Below are 12,455 nucleotides of genomic sequence, written 5' to 3'. Positions count from 1 at the left end.
ACATTGCAATGTCCAGATTACACTGTAACTAATTTGAGAATTCCCTGAATTTAAACTACTTTGTGAAAACATAAAACATATATATAAATCCAATGTGATATTATTGAGGCCATCTGAACTATTTTGTGAATAAAGGGGTTTATCTGTATGCACCAAATAATTGGATGAAACTCTCATTAACCTTGGACTAAACAATTCATTAAATCTGTTTTCTGTTGAGTAGCTGGAGAAGCTATTCTAAGAGAGGACCAAATATTGGAAGTCAAAGAAGTAGTTTCTACCTAAAGCACAACATTGAAAAAAAGTCATAAGATGCTATTATCTTTTGATAATACATACATATACATATATATACACATGCATACATATTTATGAATATATACACTTTTCCCTGTATTTGAATTCCCATGTATTGTTCCAGAGGAGCTAAGGTTCATTGTGAGTTCTTTGCTACTTTCTGGAAAGCTCTGGATAACCAAGTTGCTATTTTAAGAAAAAAAAGAATTCCAGTGCCTTTGGAGTGAGGAGTTTTTAGGCAACATGAGGCCAGTGAGGTCAATGTTGATAATGAAAATCAACCTCAAACTTCATTTAGCATCATATAAGAAGTACAGTGAAAGGAGCATTGGGCTTAGCAGGAGGATCTAGGCTCAAATCTTTCCTCTGAAACCATGTGACTTGGGGTTGAAGAAGGGGTAACTTGACCCCTCTGGGCCTCATTTGTAAAATAAGGGACTTAGACTAGGTGGCTTCCAGATTCTTTCCTGTTATTATATTCCAGACTCCATGATCCCAGGGATATTTATTAGTTTTCTCAAGATTCTACAAAACCTCGTGAGATTTTCCTCAAAGTCTTATGTCATATACAAAATCTACATAGACTTTTTCACCATTATATGATATTAGGTGATTATAGTAAATCTTTGAAGACCTTGTCTGTATTATAAAACACAGATGATCTTGATTTAGCTTTACCTCCAAATTTTGCAAATGTGAATTCAAACAGAAGTGTTCCATTTATGTCACCTTGTGTTTTGTATCACATCCTAAAGATGTCTTTGGAAACTTGAATATAAGTTAATGGATACCAAACACTGAAATACTATTATCAGTACTGTTTATTTCTTCTGTTTTGTAAATTTGGATGTACATTAAAGCATGGGTGTTAATGTGCTCATGAAAAAGACATGGTTTCTCAGAAGCTCTTGGCATAATCAAGAAAAGAGACAGAGTGAAAAAAACGAACAAAGAAGACACTGTTTTTATTTTGGAAGAATGCCTGGCTCTTAAATAGTCCTTTGATAGGAAGCAAGATTGTATTTTGGCATTTGCTTTATTCAAATCTTGGCATCTTTGTCGTATTTACAGAAAGGAGCAAGATTACACCATACCTCCATATCTTCTGGGCAGAGTACCATAAAGATTTCCCTTTATAGAACTAGTTCCCTTTCTTATCTAGTAGTTGAGTTTTCCAAGTAAGGCTCATGCCATCCAAGAATAAAGAGTAAGGTAAAATCCAACACCCCATATTAGACAATAGAACCTGAACTAGCAGTAACAAGACCAATTTCATTCTATTCAGTCACTTAAAATGGTCTGTTTGATTTCTCATGAGCTTGGACTAGAATTCTTTGGTGATATAAGAATAATTCTGAGGCCAGAGGTCTGTCAGTTGAAACCCTAAGAGGTCCTTGGTTTAAAAAAAAAAAGGTTTGAAAGTGTAATAAAAATCCGATAGTGCTCTTGACTTGACCTTTATCATTTGTCTTTCATCCCTTTGGACAGGGATGTACAAAGAAATATGAGGTGTGGGGGGAGAGGGAATCACCTATACTGTACTACTTGGGGAAACTTGTTTGCTGTACATTCAGGTACAATGTTACCAGAAGGTCACTGAGACATGAAATAACAATTTCTAAGTTCTTTCAGATTTCACTTTTGAAGTTCAAAAAAGTTAAGAATTTTAAAGTACATTTCTATTTGTTGATTACGAATGGACATGTGTCTATTAAGTTCCCTTTAGCCAATTAATTTTTAAGATGTAGTTTGTGGTAATGTTCTCTGAATTTTAAAAATTAGAACTTATGAGGCAGCTAGGTGGTGAAGTGGGCAGAGCACTGTGCTTAAAGTCATGAAGACCTGAGTTAACATCTGGCCTCAGACTAGCTATGTGAATCTAGGCAAGTCATTTAACCTCTGTTTCCTCCTCTGTAAAATGAATATAATGGCACCTACCTCCCAGGGCTGTTGTGAGGATCAAATGAGATAGTATTAGTAAAGCAGTTAGCATAGTGCCTGGCACATGGTGTTATATACATGTTAATTAGTATTATATTCAAAACATAGCTACAACAGTATATAGTCTTCTGTCTTATTTTGTGAATGATTCCCCCAACAACTGAAAACTTCTGCCTGTTTGCTAAATTTAATACCTACTTTTGCCTTGGGAGTTTTGAAGAGAGAAGATAAAATAAAACCTTGGATCTACCTCAATTAAGGTGAAGGATCTGGTATTAATTTTCTGTTTAAATTTATTAATAAGAAATGTAGTAATAATGAGGAACACATATATCACAAAATATGATCTCTCAGGACTTTATTTGTGTATCAATGTGTATTTTCTTTCCACTGAAGCATGTAAGAGTCACTTAATACTATGCCATTAAGAAAACTGATGTCACTCTTTCTTCGCATATGTAGGTTTATAATAATTGACATTTATATAGTCCTACTCCCCAAAACTACAAGTTTCAGAACAGCTGTTGGTAGAGGGAATTTCATAGGTCTGATCCAAAGATTTTTTTAAATGATCAAATTAATCCATCATCTGCCTTTCCTCTTCATTTGGTAATGTGTGAATGTATCTCAATTGTCATTGTGTGAGAGATTTTGAATTAAAGTTCACCTTAGAGGTGATGACTATAATACTAAGAAGCAAGTAAAAGCATATTATATTCATTAGAGTATTTTAAATTCAGATTTGTTTTTCACCTTTCTATTGAATAAAATTGTACTGAACAGTTTGAGTAGCCCCACTGGAATTGTCACAGAACATAATAATGGCAATGGAGAAGAGTGCACTACACTCAGGGTGAATGTTGGGATAGCAAGTAGTACCTTGAATTTAAGGTATGTTACAATTTAATGAAAAACTAATAAGCTTATCATTTTTTGCAGTTGTGATTACTAGGATACAATAAGGATAAGAGGAGCAAATGAATCTCCATCACTCAGAAACGGGTGGTACAATTCTAAACCAAAAGCTCTTTTTTTCATTGTCAGAACTGTTATATTGTGATTAATAATATTCCATAGAATAAATGTAAATATGTATGCACGTCATAATAATGAATGTGATGGGCATTGTTAAACCCCAAATTAGATCTTATCCTTCCCCAAAGAAATGTGGCAAATGGAGCAACACATAAAAAGTATATTGAAAAGGTTTTGGGTTGTTTTCTTAACAACATTTCATTGGCATAAGGGATTCCTGTTAAAGAAATTCCCTATACCAGGGGTGGGGGAGCTGTGGCCTTGAGGCCACATGTGGCCCTCTAGGTCCTCAAGTGCAGCCATTTTACTGAATCCAAACTTCACTGAACAAATTTCCTTAAAAAAGGATTTGTTCTGTAAAACTTGGACTCAGTCAAAGGCTGCACCTAAGGATTAGAAGGCCAATGTGGCCTCGAGGTCTCAGGTTCCCCATCCCTGCCCTATACCAAAGATCAACCATTGTTCTGCAACCTAGTTTCTACCTGGGCCACTGAGAGGTGGAATGACTTATTTGCCCTAGATTAAATAGCCAGTATACTTCATATTCTTTACTTGAACCCAGGACTTCTTGATTCTGAGATCAGTTCTATATTTTCTGTGCCATATTTCTTCTTATATTTGAAAGTATATAAAAATATACACTGAAATAATTTACTAATTACTACATTCTAATGCCTTGAACATAGTAGAATTTAATAAATACATGTTGAATTTAATTAAAGACAACAATCCATTTTGAGTTTTGGAGTTGTTCTACCTCTCCAAGGAATTCTGGAGGACCCATCTATATCCACTGTGTACTATATTAAACTGTTCAGTAAGAAGTTGTTTTATTAAGGTAAGAAATTTAGCTTAAGAAAGTTTGGCAAAATATTAAAAATTTCTCTTTTTGGAAATAACTTTAACTCCTATTCAGCCTGATACTCAGGGTGAATGGGTTGTAATAAAATCCTAGGAGGAAGTCTCTTTCATTTTTCATAGCAGCACACATGGGCTATGATCCAAGGCAAGAACGCAGCAGAGCTTAACACATGTAGCTCATGGTATCATAGATTTAGATTTGAAAGGGACCAGAGAGTATTCATCTAGTCTAATCTCCTTATTTTACAGATGTGAAAACTGAGGTCCAGCCTTGCTCAAGATCACGTATGTAGTAAAACTCAGACATAGACTTGACTACAGAGCCCCTATTCTGTTATGATTTCTTCTCTGATGGAATGATACTAATTTATCCAGAAGTACTGATAAGCACTTCTTTCCTGATTGTGATAATAACTTTCTTCTGAAGGATCTCTAACACTTAAAATGCTCTGAGACTGTAGGAGAATAGATTCAGAGCTTGGAGGGATGGTATAGGTCATCTTATTCAACCTTCTTATTCTACAGATGTAAATAATTAGAGCCAGAGACATTAAACAACTTCTTCAAGGTCACAACATGTAGTAAGTGACAAAGTGACAAAGCCAAGCTTTGAATTCTGATCTTTTGACTTCAAAGTCAGTGTGATTTTTACTGTACTGTAAAGAATCATTCTCATTCCTAGTAGTTCGAAAGTTTGCTTGTAAAGTGAAAAAAAAGCAATTATCCAATGTATAGATATTGATCTATATATTATATGTATGTATAGAAAAGAATCTTGGGTAATTCTAATGAAACTTCATCTTATCACAATTTTATTTTGCCTCAATTGTCTGTATAATTGCTTCAGCACTTATTTTAGAATCCGCACAAATGAATACTGGTCTTTTTTAAAGAACAGCTCTTGAAGACAAAGAATCTCTTTTGCTTCAGTCTGTTATTTCAGGTAAACTCATATTTGGCCCAAATATCTGTATCATTATTCAATCAGAAAAAAAAATGGAATGGAAGTGAACTTAGTGGCCATTTTAGAGGAGAGGAAACTGAGGCACAAAAACTTTTTGTGACTTATCCAGTGTCATAATCCATAAATAATAGCAAATCAAGGGTTAAGGGATTTGGGTGTCCTGACACTGATCCCAGGACTTCTTGTCTTAAGCCATATGACTTCTATTACTCTACATCTCCATTCTGGGAGAAATCTGACTTCCATTAATATCATTCAAAGTGATGTTTTTGTCTGAAAACTGGTATTTATTTTTTGCATTTGGAAGTGAATGTGGGGGCTCATTCAATATATATAAAAAACTATAGTATGCCCTCCATCCCTTTTCTTTGAAATGTATTCTGCCAAACTGGCTCATTGTGAAAGACATGCAACTTACGTTTTCTTCCCACAGATGGCTCCTTGATACCAGTTTCTGCAAGTGCTGAAGTATTTCTTTTTAGTGCCCAAGATCTGTTGAAGGGCACAGACATTTGGGCTAGAGGGTGAAGAAAAGAAAAGAGAGTTAAAGTCACAGTGACATCCACTTCATCTCAAACTCTGGCACTAAAAACTAACATGTGGCTTTCATTTCCAAGAGCAGATGCGATATTCACCCCAGCACAGTTAGAGCTCTTGACACCATCCTGCTGGACCCCTAGGAGAATTGCCCCTTCTCAGAGGGGAGGAGACAATTTCCCTGCTTAGACAGAGTACTACTACAAAGATTGTCAGGTCTGAACAATCTGGTTGTCTCATGTATTGTGCATTTTATTTTCACATATGACATATGCTTGTGTTTCTGCGTATGTATGTATGTATGTATGTATGTATAAGACACACTCGCACATTGCTGAGAATCTCAGCTATTGCATTTGGGCTTAAAAGAAAAAAAATATGCTTAGTTCTGTGGCTCTGGAACAACCAGATGGCAATGGATGACACATGAACTCTTTCAACATCTCCCAAGATATCACGCTCCTAGATTTAGGCAGATTGCCTCTGTGTGGAAAACCATATATTTCCAAATAAATGGTCAACTGTTCATGGAGGACCTAGTGGAAAACCAATAGGAATATTTAGGTCAGAAGGTTCATAATGGGAAAACCTTTATAACACTGCTGGTTCAAACAGAAAATGAAGGTTTCTTTTTGACATGCATAAAATGGATCAGAAAATATTCTATTACTTTTTTCTTTCCCAAATGGATTTCTCATCTGAAACTCTGATATCATCTTTTCAGCAGGATTAGTGAACATGTGAGCACTCTGAAAAATCCCCCTGAGATATAGTCAGCAGTATTCAAATCTATTTCAAATTGAAAAGTCATCATTTTCTTGGTTCCCTCCTCATATTAAACTGCCTAATCTGAAAAAGAAGGGCCAAGTCAAATTTGAGTGCCATGGCAGGAAACATGACTTAGTCGTATTGTTTTGCTTGGACTGGGGCTTTTTAACTTCTTCAAATTGAACGCTGGCAAAAACTCAGAGGAAGCTAGTTATATTGCACTCTCCTGTTCTCTTCACACACACATAGTCTGCTAAAACAAGGCAAAGAAACTCTAGCCTATTATAACCTTTCCTTAACCTGAAGTGAAAAAACTTAGATGTTTGTAAAAGCACAGATTTTTATAGAGGTTTTTTGTTTGATTCTCTATCCAAGGTTTTCAGAAAATTAAAATTTAGATTTTTTTTTTATAGCGGAAAGATATGGTATGTTATTAATTAGATTTAAGAACCACACACCATTTCCTAAAAATGTGTTCATCATAAAGTCTCTGGATGTAATTTTTAAAAATATGACTTAAACACGCTAAGTACAGTTGTAAATTGTCATTTTTCCTTTCAAGGATTAAACTAGAGTATAGTAAAGCAATTTTGCTTTCTTCCTCTACTTTACTTTTTGCATGGAATATTAGGTAAAACAAAATAAAAAATAACAATTAAATACTGACTTACCCTTGTTTCTGACCCCTGATACGACTATGGAGCAGAATCTTGTCATAATGAGCAGTGGAGTCTGCCAACTCAAGTGCAGACAATAAGAGTGTGAACAATGTGGGTAAAAGAAGCATCATCTTTAGTCGCCTTGTTGCTTCAGTTAGTCAAGAAAGAGGACTGGCACTGAGTTTTGGAGAGCTCAGGGTTTATATACATGTCAGAGAGTTGTGGGAGGGAGCAGAGTATCAACCTGAGACTCTGAACACTCTCCAAGAAACATCAGCAACTTCCAACTGCCAGCTTCAATCAGCTTAAGTTAGCTGCACTCACTAACCATGTACAGCTTTCTTCCCCCCTCCTGGTGACTATGAAGTTTTCCCCCTTGCAATCAGAACTTCATGTGACTGCGTGTTTAAATCTGTGCTCAGAGTTTTGTACTGTGTTGGGATTTTGCAAAGGGAGAGCTTTTTGGAACAGTTCAACATGCTATTCTACATAATTCTATTGTTTTTGGATATGTGGGGATGCTCCAGGGAATAATTATTGGACCAGGGATGGAACTGTATTTTTATCTTTCCATCTTCCAGATAACTCTTCATCCTTGAAATGCTTTGCCATGTTGGCCAGCAGAGATCCAAGATAGATTTGTTAAGTCTTTTGATCTTAATGGGAAGATACTTAGAAAATTGATTTTAAACTTCAAATTTTTTTCCCCATACTCTTTTAGTCTACTAATTTTTTTTAAAGTTGACTGAAATGCAAATCCAAGATTTTCTACTTCAGTATAAATGGGAAAGGGGAGGAGGGATGGGAGAAATCTCTAAATGTAACTTAGCCTGGGAAAGTATACTTAAACAATCCAGGTAACAGATAGTTAATGAATATCCACAAGGGCAGTTAGATGGCACAGTGGATAGAATGCTGGGCCTGATGTCAGGAAGATGAGTCTTTCTGAATTCAAATTTGGCCTCAGACCCTAGTCGTGTGACTCTAGGGAAGTCATTTACCCTTATTTGCCTCAGTTTCCTCAACTGTAAAATGAGCTGGAGAAGAAAATGCAAATCGTTCCATTATTTTTGGCCAAGAAAAGAGAATTGAACATGACTGAAATGAATGAACAATAGGATACCTACTTCTGCCATTTTTTCCTGAATTAGGAAACGAGGCAGAAGGAATTTTACCTTGTATTATGTTTTATAACTTACTTCCCATAAAATTTATACCATTTAGTCTGAACACACATGCTGACAATCACTGGACAAAATCAGGCCTGGTCTAACACAAATATTAGTAATCTAAATAGCAGAGTGAGCCAAGACGGGATAAAATATGATGGAGGGAGTAATAAAAAAAATCAGTTCTCCTTTGGGTTGTGTCCAACAGTGCAACTCTTCTAAATTAACCCTTTTAGGCTCCTGACAAGGTAATATGCATACACTTTGTTTACCACTTAGCTTGTCATCGCTGGTGTTGACAAGCAAGTTTTGTAAACGCAACTCCCTGCCAAGAGAGACAAGATATCATTAAATTCACGACGGCCGATCTTTATCAGACTATTCCTTATTTGTTCTACAAATTTAGTTCCTATATCTAAAAATACTTATTGAAATAAGTTATTTTTAAATTAAGCCTTAATTCATGAATACGTCCCTCCCCAACCAGACACCTTCATTATAATCTTATTGCATTTGTTAAAAATTTTCTCTGTGGAAACATAACGACAAGGATTATCTTTGCTGTTTCATACTTGGTAATTGCTTCTTCTATGTCATGTGATGTACTTCAGCAATGAAGAAGTGATGGTACAGAAAATATTTTTTTGTGTCTTGTCCATTCAAAAGGCCCAAAGCAGAAAACAAGGCCAAAAGGAGACTAATAATCCATATTGTCAACAGGTTAACGGAGTAAGGACAGTTAAAATTAATTGGTAATCTTGCCCTTCAGTTTCTGAAAAGCTAAGGGTGCTATTTAGCGTAGCTCCAAAGTGATAAAATTACTACATGTATGTCTGGGTTCTCCTTTCTTGAAAAATAATAGTTTCACTTTTTTTAAAACTTTTTTTTGGCAATTGGGGTTAAGTGACTTGCCCAGGGTCACACAGCTAGTAAGTGTCAAATGTTTGGTCTGAGGTGGGATTTGAACTCAGGTCTTCGTGACTTCAGGGCTGGTGCTCTATCCACTGCGCCACTTAGCTGCCCCCCAAAAATAATAGTTTCAAAGATAGGCATCTGCTTCCCAAAGAAAGCTAGTGAGAGGGAGAAATAAGGAGACAGTTACGGAAGTAAGCAGTCCAGCAAGCCCCTTTTGTATATTGTGTGAATCACAACTGGTTAGAGAATCTTACTGTATACATGTCACTCTGAATTGTTTGTTTGTTTGTTTTTTTCAAGCCAGACTAGGCTAATTATTCCCCTCTTTCAATTTCCCATAGGACTTTGATACTAATTTTTTCCCTTACATTAAGTGGAGATATTATCTTCATTAAGCCTAAGAATCATTTGTCATTTTTGTCCTTCTTGTTCCATCCCTTTCCCCTCCCACACACTAAATGTGCTATTTTGCAAACAGTAGGTACTTAATAAACTCTGGTTTAATGACTGCATTATAAAAATCAAAACTATGAATATGCAGTACATTTACTGTTTGGCTAGTGCTTGGTAAAATACATACATAGTCCAGGAATTTCTAAAATTTCCTCCCCAAATATAGAGCCATAGAATCAGAATTGAAAATTTTGTTAGCCATCGTCTAGTCTAACTTCCTTCCTAATGGAAGAAGCCAGTCTGCATCCCTAGTAGGGGATCATGCAGCTTCCACTTGAATATTCTCAGTACTTTGTGAGGCTGTCAATTCTATAGTTAGTCTGAATTGTTTGAAAGTTCTTCCATACACTAATTTGAAGTCAGTTATAATTGTGATATACATAAAACCTAATTATTAGGTGCTAGAAAAGGGGGCAAAAAGGAAGTTCAGGGTCACACAATGCATCTATCAATGACAGAGATAGAATAAAATTCTCTTCAAATGAAGCCCAATACACCGACCGCTGCCATGTAGCAGCCATGAATTTTCAGCTGTGTTTGGGCTTTTCATAAAAAACACCGGTAGCAAAATTGGAAATCTATTGGCAATTTTGCAAAACAAATTCTACATCAAGATTTGACATAATTGTCCCTAGTGCCTGAAAACTCATAGTTGCTTTGGCCTTTGGGAACAGTGCCTTTCCCCTCCACCCTATCTCTACCTCTCAGTAGATAAGGGATGTAGAGAACTTTTCCATCTCTGTAGTTTCTTTGTACTGAATTCTTACACCTGCCATGACAAAGATAAGTGATACGTGAAATTTCAAGGCATCCCAGAGAATAGGGCCACAGGGCTATTCAGCACTGGAATACACATCTGTGACCAGGCAACTTCAGAAGCCTTGAAGGAGGCCTTCTACCCTTTCTTAGCAGGGAGGAATAAACACTTACAATATATCACATACTCTGTGAAGGAACTGATAAATTCATTGTCCTATCTTCATTAAAATAGTCATAAAAAAGCAAGCATTTGAAAGTTGTAATAAAACATATTTAAACTTCACAGTTACTAGCAATTGATTTTCCTAAGATACTGAGTAATTAATTTAATTGGATAAGTATCCCCATTTCAAAGACATTCTCCATCTTTTAGGGGAACAAGAAGTATTAAAGGGACTCCCATTTGGGAGAAAGAATCAACCTGCTATTCATTCATTCAATAATAAGGATAGTAAATCCATTTTTATTTCCCTTTATCCTCAGGGGCCACATTTTGACCCCCCAGGGTTGGAAAAGCTTAGCCCAATGATGTTCACCACTTAGGAAAAATAAATTCTTTATCATGCAAGGGGGAAGAATAACGTGTCTGAAATACAGGAACTTTTTTTCCCCCAACAGCCTGGATCTTAAGCAAGCCTTATGGCCTTTAGAGTTTTCGCCATGCTGGCTTTCACTTTACCAGCTTACAGACGATCTGCAGCTACCTCTGTACCATCTGAATTCAAGTAGAGGGTTGATGATTATCTGGTGACCCTGGGTTATCAAAACTGGGTGACTCAGAAATCAAAGGGGATTTTTTTTGGTCTTTATTTCTGAATCTAAGGGAAAAAATGACTGTCACTGTGGAATCTTGGGCCTTAAGAGCTCATGAAGGACTGTTGGTAGTTCCTGAACTTCCACATTGCTGTCTGCTATAAAGGCAGGATGGGAGGTCTCTGGAAGAGCTCTAATTTATTTTACCCTCTATCCATCCCAATTTAGAGCTTGTGACTGTATTTTAGAGTTTGAAGTCAATAGCATAAATTTTAAAGATAAAGTCCTTCTGTGCTCCAAACAGAGTCCAGAAGAGCTATTTCTGTACACAGTATAGTACTAACACAGTCTAGAACAAGTGGTAGAAAATTATCTGGCTAGAATATAGAAATGATCCTGGGGCACTAATAGAATATTGATTAAAAATCTACTGGGAGTGGGGGAGAGGGTTGGGAAAGGGAGCAAATCAGGGTCAGGCACAGGAAGCAAATGGTCTGATATATAACTGAAAGGAAGGCGCTATTCAGAATCATCCTTTTTTTAACTGTCTTGCTAAGTGCTAAACTCTGTTGTTTCTTCAGTGGAAGAAACATAATTGTTATCAGTAACCTCTAAACTTATCACCTTGGGACAAAGTCCTAGTAGCTTTGTCCTAGGCAATAACTTTGGCTCTAAGCACTTCAAACCAATCCTCAACCAGTCCTTTGATTATTAGTTTGGGGATTTTAGAACTCCCTCTTGTCTTACATCCTGACTCAAAACCCTCTTCTCCCATGGAGAGTAGGAAAGTGTTTTATGAAATGGAGAAATTAGTCCTCTCCTTAGGGCCATTCCTGGATGAAGAGGGAATAAGTTATGAAGCAGATCGTATTATGTTACTGACCTCCTTCCACACATAAAAACATTTCAGTTCAGGTGAAGTAAAAATGCATAACAAAAGGGTAAAACATAGCTTGAAGTAGTGCAGGCAGAAGGGGGGGGGGCTATTCAAAGTCCATGAACTTGTCCCTTGGTGATGTGTTAGTGATATCACAAAGCGAATATAACAATATGAACACCTTATTTATTTTGTAGGTCCAATTGCCAATCTCCCAACCTTCTTGTTACTGATTGCCACCTTGAGTTATTTCCCTTAAGCATTACCCTGGAGTCCAGGGTAGTCAGCCCAGTTTGTAAATGTTCACTATTCTTTCCATCTTATTCTACTTTTCTGGTCTACTATAAATAAAAATAAACTTACTTAGAGAAAAAAGGAAATATTTCTCCCCTCCCAAAATGGAGGATGAAATAGACTCTTTAATGACAATGAATGAATACTTCCAGAAAGGCAAATGTAATAACTTT

The 12,455-nt window shown here is 36.3% G+C and overlaps 1 protein-coding gene across 7 annotated transcripts in view; it reads right to left on the bottom strand.

Moving 5' to 3' along the window:
- POSTN (periostin) overlaps positions 1-7,437 on the bottom strand; it is a 44,966-nt gene extending 37,529 nt beyond the window's left edge. For 5 of the 7 annotated variants that reach the window (XM_020969960.2, XM_020969963.2, XM_020969962.2 and 2 more), the window contains exons 1-2: positions 7,075-7,437; positions 5,517-5,615 (exon numbers count right to left, since the gene is read on the bottom strand). In XM_020969960.2, coding sequence (XP_020825619.1) covers positions 5,517-5,615; positions 7,075-7,193 — 218 coding nt within the window. In that variant the 5' untranslated portion in view covers positions 7,194-7,437. The remainder of the gene's footprint in view (positions 1-5,516; positions 5,616-7,074) is intronic. The other 2 variants (XM_020969966.2, XM_020969967.2) reach the window with 1 other exon arrangement.
- Between the last annotated feature and the right edge of the window lie 5,018 nt (positions 7,438-12,455).

The sequence above is a fragment of the Phascolarctos cinereus genome, unplaced genomic scaffold, assembly GCF_003287225.1.
Source record: "Phascolarctos cinereus isolate Bilbo 61053 unplaced genomic scaffold, phaCin_HiC Scaffold_726;HRSCAF=1367, whole genome shotgun sequence".
In the NCBI taxonomy this organism is placed as follows: Eukaryota; Metazoa; Chordata; class Mammalia; order Diprotodontia; family Phascolarctidae; genus Phascolarctos; species Phascolarctos cinereus.
Note: the sequence above shows the minus strand (reverse complement) of the source record. Positions and strands in the feature narration are given on the sequence as shown.